The sequence below is a fragment of the Zygosaccharomyces rouxii genome (assembly GCF_000026365.1).
Source record: "Zygosaccharomyces rouxii strain CBS732 chromosome D complete sequence".
NCBI lineage: Eukaryota > Fungi > Ascomycota > Saccharomycetes > Saccharomycetales > Saccharomycetaceae > Zygosaccharomyces > Zygosaccharomyces rouxii.
This window is the reverse complement of record NC_012993.1, coordinates 1,244,081-1,266,650: the sequence shown is the minus strand read 5'-3', so window position 1 is coordinate 1,266,650 and position 22,570 is coordinate 1,244,081. Positions and strand designations below refer to the sequence as shown.

General features: G+C 38.6%; 14 protein-coding genes and 1 non-coding gene across 15 annotated transcripts; 8 read left to right on the top strand and 7 right to left on the bottom strand.

Moving 5' to 3' along the window:
* Positions 1-44: 44 nt before the first annotated feature.
* On the bottom strand, positions 45-3,695 carry ULS1 (translocase ULS1; the record flags this gene model as incomplete). Its single annotated transcript, XM_002497038.1, has 1 exon — positions 45-3,695. The coding sequence occupies one exon, from the start codon at positions 3,693-3,695 to the stop codon at positions 45-47; it is 3,651 nt and encodes a 1,216-aa protein (XP_002497083.1).
* Positions 3,696-3,905: 210 nt separating this feature from the next.
* ZYRO0D15004g (glycoside hydrolase family 5 protein) lies at positions 3,906-5,255 on the bottom strand (the record flags this gene model as incomplete). The annotated part of the gene is made up of 1 exon (XM_002497037.1): positions 3,906-5,255. One exon carries the CDS (start codon positions 5,253-5,255, stop codon positions 3,906-3,908), a length of 1,350 nt encoding a protein of 449 aa, XP_002497082.1.
* A 679-nt stretch (positions 5,256-5,934) lies between these two features.
* On the bottom strand, positions 5,935-6,408 carry IES4 (Ies4p; the record flags this gene model as incomplete). The annotated part of the gene is made up of 1 exon (XM_002497036.1): positions 5,935-6,408. One exon carries the CDS (start codon positions 6,406-6,408, stop codon positions 5,935-5,937), a length of 474 nt encoding a protein of 157 aa, XP_002497081.1.
* Positions 6,409-6,747: 339 nt separating this feature from the next.
* MSB1 (Msb1p) lies at positions 6,748-9,906 on the bottom strand (the record flags this gene model as incomplete). The annotated part of the gene is made up of 1 exon (XM_002497035.1): positions 6,748-9,906. One exon carries the CDS (start codon positions 9,904-9,906, stop codon positions 6,748-6,750), a length of 3,159 nt encoding a protein of 1,052 aa, XP_002497080.1.
* Positions 9,907-10,510: 604 nt separating this feature from the next.
* On the bottom strand, positions 10,511-12,334 carry ECM38 (gamma-glutamyltransferase; the record flags this gene model as incomplete). The annotated part of the gene is made up of 1 exon (XM_002497034.1): positions 10,511-12,334. The coding sequence occupies one exon, from the start codon at positions 12,332-12,334 to the stop codon at positions 10,511-10,513; it is 1,824 nt and encodes a 607-aa protein (XP_002497079.1).
* A 258-nt stretch (positions 12,335-12,592) lies between these two features.
* Positions 12,593-13,891, bottom strand: TUF1 (translation elongation factor Tu; the record flags this gene model as incomplete). The annotated part of the gene is made up of 1 exon (XM_002497033.1): positions 12,593-13,891. The coding sequence occupies one exon, from the start codon at positions 13,889-13,891 to the stop codon at positions 12,593-12,595; it is 1,299 nt and encodes a 432-aa protein (XP_002497078.1).
* A 239-nt stretch (positions 13,892-14,130) lies between these two features.
* YHC1 (Yhc1p) lies at positions 14,131-14,739 on the top strand (the record flags this gene model as incomplete). The annotated part of the gene is made up of 1 exon (XM_002497032.1): positions 14,131-14,739. The coding sequence occupies one exon, from the start codon at positions 14,131-14,133 to the stop codon at positions 14,737-14,739; it is 609 nt and encodes a 202-aa protein (XP_002497077.1).
* Positions 14,740-14,872: 133 nt separating this feature from the next.
* On the bottom strand, positions 14,873-15,256 carry ZYRO0D14872g (uncharacterized protein; the record flags this gene model as incomplete). The annotated part of the gene is made up of 1 exon (XM_002497031.1): positions 14,873-15,256. The coding sequence occupies one exon, from the start codon at positions 15,254-15,256 to the stop codon at positions 14,873-14,875; it is 384 nt and encodes a 127-aa protein (XP_002497076.1).
* Positions 15,257-16,374: 1,118 nt separating this feature from the next.
* On the top strand, positions 16,375-16,737 carry ATP14 (F1F0 ATP synthase subunit h; the record flags this gene model as incomplete). Its single annotated transcript, XM_002497030.1, has 1 exon — positions 16,375-16,737. One exon carries the CDS (start codon positions 16,375-16,377, stop codon positions 16,735-16,737), a length of 363 nt encoding a protein of 120 aa, XP_002497075.1.
* Positions 16,738-16,914: 177 nt separating this feature from the next.
* On the top strand, positions 16,915-17,679 carry ZYRO0D14828g (uncharacterized protein; the record flags this gene model as incomplete). The annotated part of the gene is made up of 1 exon (XM_002497029.1): positions 16,915-17,679. The coding sequence occupies one exon, from the start codon at positions 16,915-16,917 to the stop codon at positions 17,677-17,679; it is 765 nt and encodes a 254-aa protein (XP_002497074.1).
* Positions 17,680-17,763: 84 nt separating this feature from the next.
* Positions 17,764-17,836, top strand: ZYRO0D14806r. The gene has a single exon. It is a non-coding gene; the product is annotated as a tRNA-Met (tRNA).
* Positions 17,837-18,486: 650 nt separating this feature from the next.
* GSP1 (Ran GTPase GSP1) lies at positions 18,487-19,131 on the top strand (the record flags this gene model as incomplete). The annotated part of the gene is made up of 1 exon (XM_002497028.1): positions 18,487-19,131. The coding sequence occupies one exon, from the start codon at positions 18,487-18,489 to the stop codon at positions 19,129-19,131; it is 645 nt and encodes a 214-aa protein (XP_002497073.1).
* A 191-nt stretch (positions 19,132-19,322) lies between these two features.
* SEC72 (Sec63 complex subunit SEC72) lies at positions 19,323-19,898 on the top strand (the record flags this gene model as incomplete). Its single annotated transcript, XM_002497027.1, has 1 exon — positions 19,323-19,898. One exon carries the CDS (start codon positions 19,323-19,325, stop codon positions 19,896-19,898), a length of 576 nt encoding a protein of 191 aa, XP_002497072.1.
* Positions 19,899-20,069: 171 nt separating this feature from the next.
* GCD7 (translation initiation factor eIF2B subunit beta) lies at positions 20,070-21,221 on the top strand (the record flags this gene model as incomplete). Its single annotated transcript, XM_002497026.1, has 1 exon — positions 20,070-21,221. The coding sequence occupies one exon, from the start codon at positions 20,070-20,072 to the stop codon at positions 21,219-21,221; it is 1,152 nt and encodes a 383-aa protein (XP_002497071.1).
* Positions 21,222-21,580: 359 nt separating this feature from the next.
* Positions 21,581-22,513, top strand: COQ11 (ubiquinone biosynthesis protein COQ11; the record flags this gene model as incomplete). The annotated part of the gene is made up of 1 exon (XM_002497025.1): positions 21,581-22,513. The coding sequence occupies one exon, from the start codon at positions 21,581-21,583 to the stop codon at positions 22,511-22,513; it is 933 nt and encodes a 310-aa protein (XP_002497070.1).
* Between the last annotated feature and the right edge of the window lie 57 nt (positions 22,514-22,570).

Below are 22,570 nucleotides of genomic sequence, written 5' to 3'. Positions count from 1 at the left end.
ACACGCACAAAAAAAAAAAAAGAAAAATAACCAGAAAGCGCTTCTTATAATGAGTTTAAGCCGAATAAAAATCCTAGTTCTTGAGCTCCTAGCCTGTTGATACCATCCATCTTGCTTGGGTCCATTGCAGCATCAACCATATCTCTTTTCCTCTTTTGTAGTTCAGCAATTCTGTCTTCAACGCTGTTCTTAATGAAAAGACGATGAACAAAGACTTCCCTTGTTTGACTAATTCTGTAGCAGCGATCTTGTGCTTGTTCTTCCACAAATGGATTCCAAAATGGATCTACAATGATAACATGGTTAGCACATGTTAACGTTAGCCCGGAATTACCCGCTTTCATTGAAATTAACAGGACCCTTTTATCGGATTCTCGATAAAACCTGCTGATAATATCTGAACGCTGCTGAGAATTCATACTCCCTGTATATTTCAAGTAAGACACCTGCAAATCTTTGCTTAGGAATTGCTCGAAAAGATCGAAGAAAGTAGTAAACTGTGAGAACACTAGGATCTTTTCAAAATCTGATTTTTCCACGACATTACGAACTAATTTCATACATTGAAGCATCTTGGTAGAAGGTACCAAATTTTCCATGACAGGCCCACGAGTTCCTTGTAGTCTTGATTTTTGTCTTTCCATCTCTCTTTGATATTCAGCGTGAAGATCCTCTTGGGTAAATCCTTGATTTACGACTTGATCGTAAAGGATAAACGATACAACGTCCGTCTCTTTGGTCAATTTACCACATTTCTTACAAGGAACACTGGCAAGTCCTCTGTTATCCCTTTCGGCATTAGGATAATTGGCGGATTCTTCCACAAACGGTTCCACACATGCTTCACACAGTAAATGACCACATCCCGTAAGTACACATGAGGATTCAGGCTCCAGTTGCTCCATACACCAGAAGCAGATCATTACATCGGCAGAACTAGAAACAGTTTCCTTTTCTTCAGATGTCATTCTTAAAATTCTGTCGTATAATCTTAACCAATCATTTGCAAAAGACTTCCCATTAGCGACCCTAGCACCTTCAGCCTTTAGTTCACCCGTTCTGACCAATTCCGGATGGCAACATGCTTGCCTTAAACGCAATAGCAATGTCAAAACACTAGAATAATTACCTTTCACCCTACGTTCTAACAATTTACGAGCCAATTTTTGATTTTTACTTTCTAAAGCGGTATAAAATTCCAATTCATCACCTTGTAACTGGGCTTCATCAACGTTAACCTGTTTGGGCGGCAATTCTAAGATGGATTTACCATCAATCTTATCAGTCTTTGACCTACGTAGCATAATAGCTTTCAAAAGGATTCTTACTTTGTTAATAGTGCGTTTCCTATCCTCGTTACTGTAGTGATCATTCCTATTAGTAGCTAAAGGTCTTCCAATGTCAGCATTGAATCTTTCTTCCCTGTGGTATGGCGGGATTCTCAAAAAACGAATTAATGAATACAATTCACTCATATTATTTTGAATTGGAGTACCTGAAAGAATCCACCTGTAAACAGAACTCAAAGTACAACATGCCTTAGCAGATTGCGTGTTTTTATTCTTAATGTTTTGACCTTCATCAAGAATGACCCTGTAAAAATCCGACTCATTACAAAAGAATGGTGACCAATATTCTCTACGCTCTTTCAATGAGTTCAGTGCGCTCAGTTGCGGTACCGGTGGTATGCGTTTAGCATCTGTGTCACTTAATCTTTGGGGCCAATGCTTTTTAAATTCTATGGCTAATGTTTGGTATGAGATCAATACGGCATCATAACGAGCTAACTGTTCCCAACGATCGACCTTCGCACCACTGGTTCCACCATAAATGAAACATTTGAAATTGGAACTTTTTTTCATTTTAGTCTCAATTTCACCTTGCCATGATCTTAAGACGGAAACTGGCCCCACTATTAGATTTGTCTTTTTAGTGGAATCAGTTGATCTATGAGAAACCATAAGAGCTATTACTTGAACAGTTTTACCTAACCCCATGTCATCAGCCAAAATACCAGCTTTCTTTGATGATTTTTCCACATTCAACAACCATTGTAAACCTATACGTTGATGTTTCATCAAATTAACTGTTAATTCCTCGGGAGTCATGGTTTCACCTTCGATTTCAGATTCATCCTGCTTAACGTTTTCCAAAAGAGCTCGGATGTGTTCCTGATCCTCCGTAGAATGAATATTGGATATATTAGGCAGATACCTGGAAGACTGTGTTGCCTCTGGTTCTGGTTCAAGTGCATCTGTATCCCAATTGAAAAAATCTGGAACCATTACCGGTATGTCAGCTGGATTTTGAAATTGCATCTGGTTATTCAATTCTTCAACCGAAGTAGCGATACCATACTTCGCTAAATTCTCATATAACTTATTCATTTTCAAACCTTGATCTTTCAATTCTATGACAGCTTTACCCACCTGCTGTTTGAGAATTGTTGTAGGAGGTAGACCAGCATCAATGTATTGCCTCAAGTTTTTAAGAATATTGAGTAATTCTATGATACGTGCCTTAACCGATAATTCTCTATTGGAATTGCGTACCAAATCTCTAGCCACATCGATACTTTTATAATACTGCGTTCTTTTATCCACTGTAAGAAGGCGATTATCTCTAAATTGAATACCATAATCTTGTAAAGTTTCATAAACCAAGGGCATCTTAACACCATCACGAAATAAAAATTCTGCCGCATCCCTGACTCTACTTCTTTGTAAAATGTCTGAAGCTGCACCATTTTCAAAGTTGATTTTAAACCTTTTGAGGACATCCATCTGTTGGTATAATTGTCGTTTAACCGGAAGAGACCTAGTTTCATTCTTCTGTAGTAAATCCACGGCGGTATTTAAGGATCTATCAAAACCATTATCGACGGGCACACCACCCTTACCGTTAACATCTAGTGAATCTAATCTCGTTTGCATATCATTTCTAGCCTTGATAAACGCTAATGGTGAAATACGACCAAATCTTAAATCCTGCTCTAACTCCTTCATTTGATTTAATATTCGTTGCCTTTCTATAACAGTTCCTGATACAAATTTATCTCTTCTCTCCGAATCTAATTCTTGGCCCACACTATGTAACCTCAAATTTTTTTGTACTATGAATTCATCCCATTCTCCCATTGTTACATTTAACCTACCTTTAACATTTTCCAATTTGTTTCTAGTCGCATTTCTCTTATGTCTTAGCCTCTCTAGTGAGTTAAAAGATTCTTCGGTTAACAGTTTTTGAGTCGTTGTAGTTGCCTGAACTTTCACTAGTAGCCCCCATTTCTTTTCAGCTTCTGAAACCTCCCTCTCTCTCTGTGCCAATTTCTTGTTCAGAACTGCACTTGTAGTTTGCAATGTTTCTAAAGCATCTTTAATCCTTCTTTTATCACTCCTCAGTTCTCTAATAACTTTATCGTATTTATCCTTAGCACTCAATGTACCTGCAGCTGTGTTGACATTAACAATGGCATTCTGAATAAAGTTCTGATCTCCATCAAGGTTCCCGTTCTCAATACCGTTATTATTAAGATCATCATTCTCATCCTCATCTGAAAGTGATATCACTTCTTGCCTCTTATTTCCGTTATCAGTTGGTGGTGAGGACTGTTCATCTTCGATGGGTCTCTTTAATGGTGAGCTAGAAGGTAAAGTTTCTCCTGTAAGATCAATAGTGGGGACAGCACCCATCATCCTGATTCCTTCTGCTTCTGCTTCTGCTTCTGCTTCTGCTTCTCTATATCCCTGTTGGTCTTTTTCTGTTAAAAACGTTTGAAGTAGTGAAGTTAGTTATGAAATAAGTTTAGTATGCATATGTAAGAACTAAACAACCTCGCGAATTAAACTTTTAAAAGTTCGCGGTAAACGAAAGAAAACTACCTAAATTAAAATGAACTGAAATTTTTACTTTTTGCAATAGTTGGGGAATTTCCTGTCATCCAATGGTTGTGGTAACACTCCATTGTATGCCAATTTTTGAGCATCCCATTCGATACTATTTTCTGTTTTATAGGTCCACAAGATCCAACCACCTCTTAGTTCGAATGCGTTTAATTGTGTTTCCAAGTAATGCCTTGCCTGGTCCTTACGATCTTGGGACCACGAACTAAAATCTTCATTATTTTCACAAGATCCAATGTAAAATGAGCCTTGATTATCCTTTTGGTAACTACCATCATAACGTGCTTTATAACCGACACCATTAACCCATTTGGTACAATCTGTCAGAGCAGCTGCAAATTCACCGGCAACATTCCAATGGGATTCATTAACTATATCTTGACCCCAAGAACATGCTAACTTTAATTTATCTTCAAAAGTTGCATTTAATTGGTTTGAGTCAAATATTTGGTAATGATGATGATCCACTAGAACCCCCCAATAACCTTGATCCTCGGTAAGGAAATCATCCCAATAGTGTAACGGTTGAAATGCATCATGAATTACAATAATTTGATCACGACCCAATTCTTGTCTCAAATAGTTATAATTTTCCAAGTAGTAATCATTTTTCAATTTATCCATATCAAGAACAGGCCCCAATGGTTCATTTATCAATTGAACACCGATGACAGTATCAACATACTCGTCACGAGAATATTTGTCCAATAGATAATGAATAACTTTTCTAGTCACATTCAAATTTTCCTCATCTTGAAACTTATAGCTATCTCTTAAGCCTGAATTATCAAATCCATTTTGTGAACCAGCAGCTCCATGAAGATCAACCCAAACCTTTAACCCATTGTTAGAAGCCCATTCAATAGCCTCGTCTAAGTATTTTTCTTGATGACCAGAAACATATGGATCATCGGACAAAGTTTCATATGCCCAATAACCGATAGGGATTCTAACCAAATTGAACCCCATACTTTTAATTGCAGTAAGATCCTTTTCCGTAATCCAAGATTGCCAATGTGCTTCCAAACGGTTAGCTGCCAATTCTGGACCCAATGCCTTTGTATAGTGATACTCATCAACAGGAATCCCTTCATCACTATTGTCGTTTTCACGAAATACTTCAAATAACGATGGCGTAATAAAAGGTTCTAACACAAGCCAACCTCCTAGATTCACACCTCTAATGGGCTCATTCCATTCAGTGGATCCGTAATCGAAGTACCTTTTTTGGTTACGTTCAGTTAGAAACTGAACGTTGGTGGTTTCAGATCCAGATTTCTGTTCTCCTTTGGAAACAGGAGAACAGAAACCAACCACAGCTTCCATCAAAAGTGCAATTGAGGATAATAGCATATTTTTTTTCCTCGTTAGCGTCAGCGAATGAATTGATGTAATGAAAAAGAAGAAACGAACAAAAGAAGGTGAGACAAAACAACAATTGAGGAATGTCAATTAATCCAAAACGATCCAGTCTAGTTCCCCCATTTTATATGTTATTCTGGAATCAAGAACAAACTATTAAAAGAAAACTTTTAGGCATTTCCCAAGCAACAACGATCGATGACACCAATATAGTGTGGAAATATTGCTGCAATGTAATGAGATACTGAAGCCTGGCAACCAAGGTAGAAACTCTTGACAAAACCAGAAACACGTTTAATGCGTAGGGAAATCACAACTCCGAAATCTATTATTGTCGTTTGTAGCTTGGAAACGCGGTCGAGATTGGATCCTTTCTCCAATTTAGGCGTTTATCCTTTGCTTCATATGACACGTTCCCTTATAGTAGTTTCTGTGCAACAGAGTTGAGGCTCTGTCACTTACCGCAGAGATTTTTCTGCGGTGGAATCTGGGGAAATATGAGATAGAAAAAAGGCGGGGAAATCGGTACGAAGAAATACGCGCACAACGGGAAGATTTCTGTGTAGCAGAAGTTTCGACATACGATTCACTCCACTTCGTATCCAGGATACCCGGAGGTTACCACACGAGAAAATCGTTATTCATATCAAGTAAGTTTTTCTTCGCTTCATCACAACGCGTCTTGATCCTGATCCTGATCCTGATCTTGATCATTTTCATTTTCATTTTCGTTGTCGTTGTCGTTCTCATTCTCGTTTTCGTTCTCATGCTCGTTTTCGTTTTCGTTTTCGTTTTCGTTTTCATTATCATTGTCGTTTTCATGTTCATGTTCATGTTCATGTTCATGTTCATCCTCTTGTTCGTCTCCATGTTCCTGCTCCTGCTGCTCAGCTTCACGTTCTCTTTCCAATCTTTCTTGCTCCTCTTTTTCTCTCTTCTCTGTGATATCTTTTCTAACCCATCCAGTGAAATTTAGATCGTAGCCTGCAAAGGATCTTACTTTAACCCCACATGTTTTGTCTTCCCATGGCAGTACTGGTTCGTTTTTATCCTTTGGTTTGTTCTGTTGAGGTGGTTCAGTTGTATGGTCAACGGAACTCGAATGAGAAACCGTTGGGGACAATTGATTCTTATCTTGAGACATATGTAACTGAATGAATCTTTACCGAATGAAATGAAGCCCTGATTACAGACAATGGTTTTCCTTAAAACTTACTCGAGCTCTTGAAAACTCAAATAGGCATACATTACAACGATTTCTTCCCCCTACGATCTTCAATGGAATACTTGGTAAAAAAACAAAACAAACTCGTTCGTACAAGACGAGCGCGGCTATCACTACTTCAGAAAACCATCAGATATAAAATATCAACGATGAATTGACATTACATGAGGGCATTAGAAAAAGAACCAATTTCTTTCTTAACTCCTTTAAACCCTACTCTGTTTCCCTTTTTCTCTATATATGAGTGTATCTTCCCGACTATATACCAAAATTACCACTTCTAATATTATCGTGTAGTTTCTTTTGCACTTGACGTCTTTCATAATTTTTACCACCCTGAGCATGGAAATTTGGTACACCCTGCATTGGTTCCATCATGCTTGGACTCTTTGGAACTGGCATTCCTTGCATTGGTGGCATTCCCTGCATTGGTGGCATTCCCTGCATTGGTGGCATTCCCTGCATTGGTGGCACTCCCTGCATGGGATTCATATGTCCTGGTTGCATGGCTCTTTGTGGTCTTCCATAACTATTCCTGGAATATGGTGGGTATCCGCCGTACCCCATTTGTGGTGACATTTGTTGACGCATATGAGGTGATCTAGGAGCTTGCCTCATTTGTGGTGAAGATGGCATTCCTGGTGATAGCGGCGGCATTTGTGGCGAAACTGGACCTGGACCTGGGTGTTTAACTGCCTGAGGAACCACTTGTGGGACGATTGGATAGCCTTTCTTACCCTGTGGAGGTGTACCAGGATATGGCGCACCTTGAGGAACTGCAAAATTTTCATGTCCACCACCAGGGCCTACGGGACCAGCTTGAGGTCTAGGTTTGTATGGATTTAACATCACCTGCGAGGGTGAAGAGGGCATATTAGGAGCCATTTGGTGCAATGGAGGTTGACTGTAACCTGCACGTGGTATTCCTTTCAAAGGCGGAGGTTGTCCTGGCTTATGACCAACATGATTACCACCATTGTTATTGTTAGGTCCTGCTACTAGGAGAGGATCACTAGGTGAGGTTTGATATTGCGGTAATTTCTGCCCATGTGGAGTAGATGAGTGTTTAGGTACTCTGGCTCCAGATTGCGGAGCTGCATGTACCTGCGAATGCAACGGTAGCTCTGGAACAGAACGGTTACCATGAGCACTATTACGTGGGGTCTTAGTATGTGGGGTTACAGGTAATTGACGTTGTCGGTAAAAATCAACTGGTGCATGTGCACTTGTGGGGGTATCGTAATAGGAGGAACTTTCAGAAGTATCGTTATGGGCGACGGAACCAATTTTGGGGCTATCTCTATCTATATCATCATCTCCATCATCATCTTCATCACTCGGTATTCTTAGTGAAGGTACTGTTGAGGTCAAAGATTGAATTTCACCATCTGATATCTGAGAAGATTTATATTTGTCAAATTTAGTCAAGGATTCAAAAGTTTCCTTTGCAGAGTTCGAATTAGTAACTGTTTCATTTGATTCAAGTCCACTTTTATCCTCAGCCATCATATCTTCAACGATTCCCTTCAATTCTTTCATGGTGTCCTCTGAAGTTGTCTGTTCACCATTCTGCAAATGTGGTGATTCCCTAAATGTTTCATAGGAATCCGGAGGTGATATAGGTTTCTTGATAATCTTTGGAGTTGGATTTTTTTCCTTGGTAGCCATTACAGGTACGGCATCTGGCATTGGTGAATTTTCAGGTTTCTTGGAGCCGACAGGTTCCTGCGCACTATCATTAGCAGTGTTCGTAATTTCTTTGCTTTCAGTCGAAGAACTTCTTGGTGATTTATTCTTCTTTTTAACTTTATGCAAGGGATTCCAAAATGATGAAATTTTTTGTTCCAATGAATGTAGATTAACATTATGCTTATCTTTATTCTTTTCTAGTACATCTCTACTAATTACCGTGTGATACCCTTCTGGTGTTGTGACTTCATTTTGATCAGTTGCAGGGGAATTGGGGACAACTTGCTTTTGAAATTTCTCGTACGTTGGAGTTACATTACGGGTCCTTGGTTGCTTGGACAATGGTTTTTCAATAGTAGAATTATTGCTTGAAGCGTTCGACGCCACACGACTACCTTCTTTTCCATAAGAATTTGAACCACGCTTATAATGTGTAATGATAACATCACTTTCTTGGAAAAGAACCCACTTCTTAAATCCATCAAATTCAAATTCTAATATTAATGACCTACCAAAAGTTTTCTTCCTCTCCGAAGTTTGTTCGCTGGATAATGACGATAACCAAGTCCAAATGAAATAGTCATCAATATCAACTCTTTTCACACTAATATTTTCTGAAAAATTTTCGTAATTGGGTACACATTTCCTTGGCGCCCAACCTGATTGAAAAGTTGAATGCCTTGTTGACATTTCTTTCATGATTCTACGAGACTCCTGTGACATCTTACGACTGATTCCCTCTACGTTATTTTTCTTTTTGAACAATGACTTCAATAATGCATAATCCTCTCTTGCCTCGAATGCATCGTAATCAGAAAAATCTAACAGTTCATTACATCTTTCCAATAACTGCCAGGGTTTTCTCGAAAAATGATCAGTCTCTAGAGTTACCAATGGAATGGTTAGAATTGTTTCTGAACTGTATGCATTGGATTTTTCAGGTGGATACTCGTTATTAAATAATAAACTCTTTAAAGTGCGCGGCAGTTGAGCGGTTTCTAAATCTTCAGGAACAAAACTTTTCAAAAATGCTAATAATAAATGGAACATCGCATCTGTAGCAGGAATCCATTGATCTAACCCATCTTGAAACGAATTATTTGGTAACGTTCTTTTATCATCAAAATCGTAATCTGCTAACGAAGGATTTGGAACTGCTTTACCAAATGCCCAAATTGCAAACATTTTTGAGATTTTCCTAGCGCTCATTTTATTCACTCTTGAATTTGCAGAGATTGTAACGATTAAATCAAAAAAATCGTAAACTATCGATGCGTGGCTTGGTGAATCTAAACATTGTGGCATCAATTCTAAAAATGCCTTCTTGGGATAATTCTTGATCTTTTCTCTCAATTTAAACTGCAAATATGATCTCCATCCAACAACTTCACCATCTTCTAATCTACACCAAATATATTTCAATCCTTGAAACAATGTATGAACCTCTGTGTGGGCAACAATTTTTTGTAATTTCGCATCAGTTACAGGTTGTCCATTGCCCTGTGGGAACATGGCATTCAGCATCCTTAAAAGATTTTCATTTGTCTGTTGGGGCCTAAATGGTATCATCAAAAATTCTACATCTGTGGCTCTTTCCTTTAATTCAACAGTAATCAAATGGATTACACTCTTCACTTTATCACGATTAAACTCATGAAAAAATTCAAATTCATCATCTTCTAAATTCAGGTTTAAACCTTTTAAATTTTTTGAATGAGGCACACTCATATTATGAGGTATTAGATACACTTCAGCAACTATAGTAAAAAGCTTCCTGTGGATTTCCTGTCTTCCATAAAATCAATAATATATAGCAAGTAACGATGGCCACTCTTGATAGATTTGCAAAGGGCTATAGTGCAATGTAGGTGAAGAGAAAAGGAATATGGAAAAAGAAGAATGGTACTCTATACTCTAGAACAGTCAAAATTAGTTCTTACTCCATATACCTACTCCAGATTTCGTTGTGTATGTATTCGTTATGGTAAACAAAAATAAACCCAAACTAACTTCGAAGTTCGCGAACCTTTAAAAAATCCGAAAATAGATACTGAACAGCTATTTAAAGCGAATATTATCACTGAAAACTAAGGCATACCCTGGCATACCCTGACATACCCCAGGTATATTATATAATTCCAAACAATCAACTCCGATTAATAGCTTATTTCATCTTGGTTTTTGATTGAAACCGGTTTTACTTTGTGTGTGTGTCTAAAGTTTATCTGTATGTGTATATATGTGTATCTTGGTTCGACAAACAGTGAAACAAACATGTTCTAGTACCCGGGCTCTCAAGCATGTAACAAATGCATAAAAGCCAAGTTTCACTTTAGTATACTGCAGAAATGCCCCTTTTCCTCCAGTAGTCACTTACCGCATGCCATGCTGCTCTATAGTTACGAATAGCATTGACGCAGCTTTTGGGTGACTGTTCTAAAATGTTATAACCCATCTCTTGCAGAGAGCGAATAGACTGGGATCCGACCATCGTTAAGTTTTCAACCTCTAGTAGATCTGGCAGCAGTTGATGGTGAACCCTTGGGTAGGCAATCGCCTCTAACAATGGCATATTGTACCAGTAAGATCTCACAATTGTCTGCAAGATACTAGTGGTAATTCTCGATCCACCGGATGCACCAACAATTAAATCTGGCAGGCCCAATTCGTTGAGAATAATCGTGGGGGCTGTCGATGATAACGGTCTCTTCCCAGGTGTGGGGAAATTGTAACGAGATGGTGCTAATCCAAAACTGTTAGATCTATCGTACTGTGAAAAATCGTCCATTTCATTATTAAATACAATACCTGTAATGGGGTCATGTACCAATGAACCAAACAACAAATTTATTGTTGTAGTTAAGGAAACTGCGTTGTTATGAGAATCCACTATACTAACATGAGAAGTTCCATGTGGTTCGTTTATCTCGTATGCAGGTTTGTAGTAAGTCCAGTTGGGAAAAGTCTTGAGATTACAATCTTCAATACTATTAACAGCCATTTCAGTCCAGTTACTAGAGAGAACATCTTGAACTTGGCGAGGGATGCTATTTGTTCCATAATCACCTAATCTACTTCTAGCACTTGCCATCCATTTCATAGTTTCCACTAATTGAAAAGTGGGTTTATCAGTATAATCACCACCAACTTGACTTCCAAATTTATCTAAAATAGATAATGCAGATATCAATGCAGCACCCGAACTAGATCCACTACTGGTTAAAACTGTTAAATCGTTATCAGGTGCATATTGGAAACCTGATCTAATCTTTAGTTTTAGCGGATTGTCCATTGTAACAAAATAATCTTGTAAATCTTCCAACTGCATAATACCGCCGTTTCTTTGTACTGTGTCAACCATTGATTGAGCTATCCAATGGTTTGGATCGTAAAAAGGTGCATCTGAACCATTACGAGCTAAAACCATTAAGGTATCTGCCAACTGAGGTCTCCTAATCCAATCACCTGTCTTTTTAACACCATCTCCTGTGGAGTTGAGAACAAATTTCCAATCCCTAGCCCTTTTCAATAATGCTGGTTCGTAAGCCTCTAATGCCGCTCCCAATACGTCAGTGATTTCCCAACCTTTATACCCTAACTGTGCCACAGGTTCAATCAAGTGGTACCAGCCCACTTTACCGCTACCACGCTCCTTGTACAATGTGTAAAGACCACGAAGTTCACCGGGGACCGCAACAGCTAAACCACCTTGTTTTGAACAATCAGGACATGATTTAAACATTTCCTTATGAGAGCCATTGGGGGAACGTTCTCTAAAATCAAGGAATAGTTGTTCGTCTTCATTTGGATTAGCAAATACTGCATAACCACCACCACCAATACCACTATTAAAGAAATTAACCATACCAATACAGAGGGTCTCAGTTACAGCAGCATCTGCAGCATTTGATTCTGGAAATTTTTGTAATACTTGAGCAACTGTTAAATTACCACAAATCTCTAAATCTGAACTAATAGCACCATGATCACCAATCTTTAACAATTTGGGATCTGGTGTTAGTGAAGGTTGACGTGGCAATGGATCTATATCGATATTATGATCGTCACGATTACCTATATCGTTGGAAATACTATCAAATTGGACCTGCAAAGCTCGTACTGTCGTTGCAACTAAGCACAAGATTCCGAGCCACATCTTATGAACTGCTTGTGTGTAATAAGTTTGACAAAGTAGTATTATCTCTAAGATTGATTGTATTTCCTTCTTACCCCTATAGATTTTATCTTGTTTTCGAGGTACTATGACTAACCGGAGACTAGAGATAAGAAAGCGTATATATAAAAGTTAACTTACTTATGTACGAATGTGAGTAGATATGTGTTATCTAAGAAAAACACAAACACTTTTCAATTGGTATTTACAGGAGTGATCGCAGAATCAACTAGAGTTAATTCAATCCATGATACGAGTGATCAAACCGGTACCGACGGTCTTACCACCCTCTCTAATGTTGAAACGTTGACCCACTTCCAATGGAGTTGGATGGATCAACTCACATTCCATTTCAACGTTATCACCTGGCAGGACTTGCATAGAATGATCTTCCACTTCACTTGGGAACTTTAAGATAACTGTAACGTCAGCAGTTCTGATGTACACTTGAGGTCTGTAATTTTCACCGAAACCAGAATGTCTACCACCTTCATCCTTAGACAAGATGTAAAGAGAAGCCAAAAATCTAGTGTGAGATTTAACAGAACCTGGCTTAGCCAAGACCATACCTCTCTTTAATTGATCTCTCTTGATACCTCTCAAAAGAATACCTGCATTGTCACCAGCCATAGCTTGGTCCAATTCCTTTCTGAACATTTCAATACCAGTGACAGTAGTTCTCAATGGAGCAGTGTTGTGACCGACGATTTCAATTTCTTCACCTTTCTTCAAGTTACCTCTTTCAACACGACCGGTAACGACAGTACCTCTACCAGAGATGGAGAAAATATCTTCAACTGGCAACAAGAAAGGTTTTTCCATATCTCTTGATGGAGTTGGAATGTATTCATCAACGGCATCCAATAATTTCATAATGGCGTCTTCACCAATTTCTGGACGCTTACCTTCCAATGCACAAAGAGCAGAACCCATAATGATTGGAACATTGTCACCATCAAAACCGTATTCAGAAAGTAATTCTCTCATTTCCATTTCGACCAATTCCAACATTTCAGGATCATCCATCATATCAACTTTGTTAACGAAGACAACAATGTGTTGAACACCGACTTGTCTTGCCAACAACAAGTGTTCTCTAGTTTGAGGCATTTGACCATCAGTGGCAGCAACCACAATGATAGCACCATCCATTTGTGCAGCACCAGTAATCATATTTTTGATGTAATCGGCGTGACCAGGACAGTCGACGTGGGAGTAATGTCTTTTATCAGTTTGGTATTCAACATGAGCAGTAGAGATGGTGATACCACGCGCACGTTCTTCAGGGGCTTTATCAATAGATGCATATTCCAAGAAATCAGCACCACCATTTTTAGCCAAAGTCTTGGTCAATGCTGCAGTCAAAGTTGTCTTACCATGGTCAACATGACCAATGGTACCAACATTCAAATGGGGTTTAGAACGATCAAATGCTGCTGCAGATGCACGTAGAGTAGTGGTAAAAGATCTAGCTACGCATTGAGGCTTGAGGAAATTCCTCGAAACCAATCTAGGAGCCAATCTGGGGAATAATGACATTCTCTAATACAACAACCGAACCGGTATCCTGGGTCTAGTACACAAGAGAACAATTTGAGAAAGATACTGGAGAAAGTTCATGTTAAGAATCGCATTTTTTTTTTCACTTTTAAATTCCATCTTCGTGGAAAATGATACGAGAGGGTAATACAAATATTATCTTAGGAGCTCATCGCTTAACTAAACTATGAAAAGGGCAAGAATACAAGCACTGATAGACAGATCTCGTAACGATTGTAATGGCTCGTTATTACTGTGAATACTGTCACTCGTATCTGACCCATGATACGCTGAGTGTTAGAAAATCTCACCTTATCGGAAAGAACCACTTGAGAATCACAGCGGATTACTATAGAAACAAGGGTAAGAAACAGTCGAGATTTTTTAATAGAGTCTCAAAGAAATATGGTAAACGTACAGAAGAAACTAAGGTCAGTCCACCGCTGAACTGTTCCAAAAGATCTGAAAAAAGACGCAATTCCAAGTTGTCAAGATTACATGCAAAGGAATTAGATCAACCAATACAAACTCTAGACAAGTTATACGAAGGTTCACCCGGATACTCCAAAGTTTTCATAGATTCAAATCGATTGGACATTGGAGACCTAATAAGAGTCAGTAAACTTCCACAAAGAGCTAATGCGAATGCACCAAATAGTAGTGGTTCTTCAGCAAGCACCGTGCGCGCGCGCCACGAGACCTTTACTGAATCACTTAAACATGCATCATCGGCACCTCTGGAACCGCCAAGAGTACTGTCAAGTTGGTCAAATCTACCCAGAACCACATTCCACGATCCATCCCTGCCGCGCATAGTCATCAATGAGTCCAGGAGACGCACTCGATAAAAAAGGGGAAAAAATGAATCATTATCGCTATTATAATTATTATTATTATTATTAATATTACTGTTACTATGGTAATTATTATTGTGTTATTAAGAAAGGAATATCATGTCGTAAATCGTCAAAGCTGCTCATCTTAGAGCTCCATCTCATCATCATCATCCTCGTCGTCATCATCACCTTCCTCGTATTCTCTTTGCCGAACTTGCTTCTCTTCATCATCCTGTTGATGCGGATTCGAATGCATTAGCATCACAAGTACCAGGGCAATCAGACCCGCACCTAAAAACGCAATCATTACCGTTAGAAATATCAGAAATGCCACAGTAAGCACATTATCAACAGATTCATCTATATCCATACCCTCGATCATTATCTGATTAGTTGCCGGGACCTGCCCAACGATAACGCTGCTTCCGTCACTGCTACCAACGTTACTGTCAACGATACTCAAAAGTTTACTCGTGAGATAATCGAGGATTCCCGTATGGTACCGATGGTGCTCGTTGCAAAGGGTCATGGAACTCTACGAAAATAAATCGGCACGACCCACAAGTATCATTCACTACAGAGATCAGAATATTCCTAAATTCTCTGATTGGAATGCAAGTTTTTTTCTACTATTCCTTGATTGTTGTTCTCCCATCTTCTGTATCTATATATATATATAACGTTTATGCGATGAGCTATATAGAACCAAGAAAAAAAAACTACTAACCCTTATGTGAGCTGCATGGCAAACCGGGAAGCGGTAACACAAGCAAGTGGGAATTGAAAGCTCTTCTACAAATGGAATGCATATTGTTTAGGAATGTTCCCTCGTTCTTTTGTTTGTAATGCTGAGCATTGGGAATAATGGGAAAAATCTAAATGGGTAAGAAAATTGTCATGGGCATGCATTAGAAAAAAAAAAAAAAAAAAAGAGAGGACTCCTTATTTCTTATTGCCTATTGCTCACACCCCGGTATCTGTGTGGTAACATTGCCACACAGCGTATATTACTGATATAGTAGCATAATGCTAGCACTGATAGTTACCATTGCAAAAAAGCGATGGATCCATCGGTAGAATGCAAGTTAAACGCTCGGCTGATAAAATGTCTCATTGCCATTGCGGCAATATATTTACATTAGAATCAGGAATAAGGAATCAAGTGTTAGGAGTTGGGAACGATCGGGTACGAATGTAAGCGTCGAGCCGTATAGATGACAGGAGCTATACGGAGTAAATTGCTAAAAGAATTAGAATTGATATTTTTCTCTTTTCGGCCAGCGACACACTGACGTTGTATAGATGAAAAAGATCACCCGAGCTACAAAATGACCTCGATGATAGAAAAAAAAAAAAACACAAAAATCTAGCCTAATTCTGGGTCGATCTTGGTCGCAATGAAACCCTGCTGCTCTTGCTGTAGAAGATATTGAAAAGGACAGTGATCGATCCCAAATCATCGCTCGATGCCTTCCTCGTGATATTCACGTGGTAATACTTATCATATTCCACGAACCAATGAAGGTGTTGAAAAAATCATACACTGTCTATTGACAACTTGCCAATTCAAAGCATATAGTAGATTGCATATAATTTTCCAGTAATCTACAACTACCTAGATACACAGCGTATCCTGACCGTTTAATAATGTTTAGAATTGCTGCTCAGAGAATTGGTCTAAAGAGTTTACGTGCTGCTCCTCAAGCTCGTCTTTTGTCAACTACTTTAACTAGACAGAATGCCTTGCAGGAATTGTACTTAAAGGAGCTAAAAAACGTTAAATTATCACCATTGACAGCTCAAGACGCCGAAGGTAGTGTCAAACCATGGATAGAACCATCTAAGCCAAGTATCCCAGAATTAGAAGCTCAAGGCGCAGATGCATTACAAGCTTACAAGGATGAGCCTGTTGAAACTTCCTCAGAAGCCGTTGATGGTCACGCTCAAGAGGCCGTCGAAGAAGATTGGTTGGTCTTGGAAGACGCTGAAGAAGAAAGCTCCCACCATTAGATTGATTGCATACTCTTAAAATTGGGATAGGAAGACCAGATAAAAAAAATTTTTTTTTTCTTTAACTCCCCTTCCTTTTTATCTTATAATATTCGTAAGTACATGTACTGTGTAAGGTAACGACGATTCACTACGATTGCAAAAAGTTAAATCGTAAGGCATCAACAGTTGGACAATATGGGCAAATTTGAAAAAATCGACGATGCGTCAAAACATGTCGATGAGCAATTGGTCCTTCGAGGATTTTTGAATTCTAATCAATCGCTGCAATTGAGCGAATCTCAAAATGCCAAATTGATCATAAACACTGTACATAGGCTGCTTACTTCATTAGAGGATAAGAACAGACAGTTGGAGAATGCTCATAATACAATCGAAGAACTGAAAAAAGCACCGAAATTAGTCGAAATTAAGGAAAGTCCACAACCTTCGCCGAAGGTTCCTCGTGTACAACCGATACAAGTAGCCAAACCTACGATAAAGAATGATAGAACCGCTAAAACCTTCCAAGTAAAACTGAATCGATTGCAATCTATAATTGATGAATTGAAGTGGCAGTTAAATTTTGAGAGAAATAGAAGTAGAAGATCACTAGAACCCGATATCACTTGGAATATTCAAGAGTCGATTCAACGGAACGAGGAACCATCTCCGTCTTCATTAGAGATTGTTGATCAGTACAGAGATGAAATTACTCAACTGAAAATGGAGTTACAAAAATTTTTACACGACAGGCAGATGATTTCACAGCATTTAGACGGCGTAAATCGATACACATATTCAGTGGAAGTCTTAGATGTACGTCCGAAATCGCATAGCAATGTCGAAAAGGAAGAATGGTCAAAGTGGATAGAGCAGCTGGATAAAGACGATTTAGAACTAAAAGAACTTATACAGGATTGGTATGAAATAGTTGAAATTGCAATGAAAGTAAAAGAATAATTATATCTGTTAAAATACGAGAAGTGTGATTAGCACATCTGGGTGGTACCATACGTGTTTGGTTTCTTCATCAACTAATTACATGCTTCACTAGCTCAGTCGGAAGAGCGTCAGTCTCATAATCTGAAGGTCGAGAGTTCGAACCTCCCGTGGAGCATGAATTTTTTATTTTTGCATTTTTCACACATATCAGTCTGTGAGAGTCCTGCGCTCGACAGTGACAACGGCAACAACGAAATATTACGCCTGTATACTTTTTCTTTATAATATTGTAACATTTGTTTAGGGATCTTGGACAATCTCTTACAAAGATGGTTTACATATTTAACGTTTAGGCAAGCTCTTGGAACGTTCGGTACACGGGCATGACGTAAAATGCTACTACCTCACGTAGAAACCCTAAACGCTAGTCCCAGTGCAAAAAAAACTTCCAAACTACGATGCTATATACTATGCCACCACATAATCCCACTACCAACATCTTCGCATTTTGCCGCCGAGACCTTCAACACCCGGACACCAGCACGTAACCCTAACTACATGCCCTAACCGGGCAACTCCGTACAGCATGACATAAATCGTAAATTGTCGCTTCTTTTTCTCACAAGGTGCTCCCCTTGTTTTGAAATTTTCAGTTGGGTGGGCATCTCGATTTTTCCTTCTTAACGACAAATTTTTTACTTCAACTATTATGATCTATTGAACACACTTAAACATTGTTAAAACTTTTTTTCTTTTTTAAAGAAGTTCATCTACACACTACGGAGGATCAATAGATAGGTTACTCTCATAATCTCTCCCCCCATAATGTCTGCTGAAGTTCCTACTTTTAAGCTAGTTTTAGTCGGTGACGGTGGTACCGGTAAGACCACATTCGTCAAGAGACACTTGACAGGTGAATTCGAAAAGAAATATATTGCCACCATCGGTGTTGAAGTTCATCCATTGTCATTTTACACAAACTTCGGTGAAATTAAATTTGACGTCTGGGATACCGCAGGTCAAGAAAAATTTGGTGGTTTGAGAGATGGTTACTATATCAACGCTCAATGTGGTATTATCATGTTTGATGTCACTTCAAGAATTACTTATAAAAACGTTCCAAACTGGCACAGAGATTTAGTTCGTGTTTGTGAAAACATTCCAATCGTTCTATGTGGTAACAAGGTTGATGTTAAAGAAAGAAAGGTCAAGGCCAAGACAATTACTTTCCACAGAAAGAAGAACTTGCAATACTACGATATCTCTGCTAAATCTAACTACAACTTCGAAAAGCCTTTCTTGTGGTTAGCAAGAAAACTAGCAGGTAACCCACAGTTGGAATTCGTTGCATCTCCTGCATTGGCTCCACCAGAAGTCCAAGTCGACGAAAACTTGATGCACCAATACCAACAAGAAATGGAGCAAGCTACAGCATTGCCCCTACCAGACGAAGACGATGCAGATTTGTAGATTTCTTATATTTCAAAAGCATGGCAGTCTTTTCTACCTATTTTTTTTATATATCTTCCAATTACGTGCTGTGCTGTAGTATATATATAAATATGTATAGTGCTAAATCAAATCGATGCGTTAAAGCGTAGGTAACTAACACATACAAATTAAAAGGACACGACGATTAAAGGGAAAAGAGCAAGAGCACCATGGCAGATATTTCATACAATCCTGATTCCAAGATTATAACACCAGATGAAGATCGTGAGACTTTAAACATCTACGTCGCTCAGGTCAATGCATTAACACAAGCACTTATAGCAGAGAATAATCCCAATTTTACTCCCCAGCCAAGTGAATCCTCTACAAAATTAATCAAGAACCTCTTTGAAAGTGGTGTTAAAAATATCAAACAGAATAAACTACCTGAAGCTCTGAAGAATGTTACATTAGCAGTGGAGATGGCCCAGAGGAAGAGAGCACCATGGGAAGCATTCGCTGTTCAGTTACAAGAGCTACAATTCATGCTACGTCATAAGATCGATTTAGAATTAATGTTGGGTCGTTATTTAGATGCATTACAAGACTTGGATATGCTTTTAAGTACGGGTCTTTTCCAACCTGAGGTCTTCATCCGCAAGACAGATGCATTGTTAAATTTAGGTCAATTGGAGGAAGCTCGTATTTCCTGTGATAGAGGTCTTTGTCTACAGCCTCAAAATGTAAAATTAAAGGCAATGATGTTAGAATGTGAGAGAAAATTGGCAGATTATAACGGTTTATAAATTTATCTGTAATCTTTTGTTTGTATGTGCTCTTATTAGTATATTCGAAATTTTTTTTTTGTCAAGCAAGCATATCGTATCTACTTGAAAAACTTTTCACCTCATCTCATCACATTCCATGTAAGAATAGAGAAATAAAATAAAGGTATATCCCTGCCAGGATTTTCCATAATGCCACTACCATCATCAGCTCAATCATCTATAGCAACTGCTAATTCTTCCGATATCAATGTCACCATAGAACATTTTATAGCGAGACTGAAAAGACGTCAGATCGATGGACCCTATGCAATGGCATTAGAAACATTACAGCTGTTGAAACGGTTTATTTCACAAGCAAGATGGTCACACGTCAGCGAGTTAATTGAACAGATTAGACAGCTGGCGAATAGGTTGGAGAAAGCTCAACCAACAGCATTTGCATGTGGTAACGTAATTAGAAGGATATTGGCAGTTGTTAGAGAGGAAGAGGAGGAAGAACTGCGTAGCAATTCACCACAAGCTACATCAAGTAGTGTAGCAGAACCAATGATTTCATCAATGTTTAACCTTTTACAAAAACCTGAAGATAAACAGCAGAAACAACAACAACAGAAACAACAGAAACAGAGAAGCACAAAGAATAGAACAGATTTTCGTCAAGTAGCAATCCAGGGTATTAAGGATCTAATAGATGAAATCACCAATATCGACGATGGTATTCAACAAATTGCTATTGATTTGATTCACGATCATGAAATTTTATTAACACCAACGCCAGAATCTAAAACGGTTCTGAAATTTTTACTAAAAACTCGTGAACGTAGTAATAGAAGGTTCACTGTATTAGTAACTGAAGGTTTCCCTAACAACACTGCAAAGGCTCATGAATTTGCCAAAAAGCTGGCTCAACACAATATCGAAACAATTGTAATTCCTGATTCAGCTGTATTTGCCCTAATGTCAAGAGTCGGTAAAGTTATTATAGGTACTAAGGCCGTATTTATCAACGGTGGTTCGATTTCCTCCACATCTGGTGTTAGTGCCGTATGTGAATGCGCCCATGAATTTAAGACACCTGTGTTTGCAGTTGCAGGTCTTTATAAATTCTCACCATTGTACCCATTTGATGTGGAAAAATTCGTTGAGTTTGGTGGATCTCAAAAGGTATTACCACAGATGGATCCTGAACACAGGCTCGATACTATTAATTCAATTACGGATTATGTCCCACCAGAAAATATCGATATTTACATTACAAACGTCGGTGGATTTGCACCTAGTTTTATCTACCGTATTGCCTGGGATAACTACAAGCAAATTGATGTGCAATTGGAGATGTGATAGAAATATAATATAATGATTCATGTGGATGTGTGTTTGTTGACGTTTTCAACATAATTCTTGGAATGCATAAAAGATAATCACAACCGCCCTGTGCCTCGCTCGACTTAGATTAACCCACTCTAAGTCTTGAGCTGGATGACTCGATGCTTTTCAACTAAATCTGATTTGCATCCTGTTAATGGGCTAGAGGAAAATAAGACTTCTTTGAGTACGAAGGTACCGCTTAACTTTCACGGTACTACTTTGTAATTAGACAGTCTGACAGATAGTTCTTGTAGGCTAAATCTTGAGATAACATTCGTATTATTGCCTAATTCTTGATCTTGCTCATTAGTAACGGACCTCTTGAACCCTTTATGCCAGATTTTCTTGTACAAAAGAAGCTTAACCTTTTGTTAAGGGTGGTAGCTAGGAGTCACCAGTGCCATATCCTGCAGAAAAGGATTGCAATGGCTTCCAAATTGCTAGTTTTCGGTGGAAATGGTTTCTTAGGTAGACGTATTTGTCAAGAAGCGGTACATCGTGGATTAGAAGTAGTATCGATATCCAGGTCTGGTAAACCACCAGTTCTTAAATCACCTTCAAAGGACAAAGACTGGATTAGAGAAGTTAGCTGGGAATATGCTGACATACTGAATCCTTCCACATACTATAAACACTTACAAGGAGCCTCTGGCGTTGTCCATTCACTGGGGATTCTTTTAGAAGATGAAAGTTATAAGAGAAGACTAAGAAAACAGCCAGGTCATTCCAATTCACCCTCTTACAGTTGGGCATCATGGTTGCCTTCAATTGGCTCTAATCCTTTGATCAAGAGGGACCCCAATTTTACTTACGAAGTTATGAACAAGCAGAGTGCCATCACTCTTGCCAGGACCTTCGCAGACACTATCGAACGTGATGGCATAGATCATGAGAATCTGCCGACTTTCACCTACATCTCTGCTGATAAAGGCTTTCCCATGATTCCAGAAGGCTACATTAATTCCAAAAGACAAGCTGAAGATGAACTTTTACGCCATAAGGATGTTTTTAGACCGATTATAATGAGACCGGGGTTTCTGTTTGACGAAATGAAGGGATCTCAAAATGCTAGAACCTATATTCATCATCTTTTGGAATTCTTAAACATGGGAAATAAAGCTATACTGGGCAATAATTTTGAATGTATCAATGGGATAATCAGACCTACCGTCTCAACACAACAAGTCAGTAGATGCATTCTATCCAAGATTGCAGATTCACAATTTGAGGGAGTTGTCCCCCTAGAAACCATCAAAAAAGCCTAAGCGTTTAAATATATCTACAAGAGAATTAATGATGTTCTATGTACACTAGATTTTATT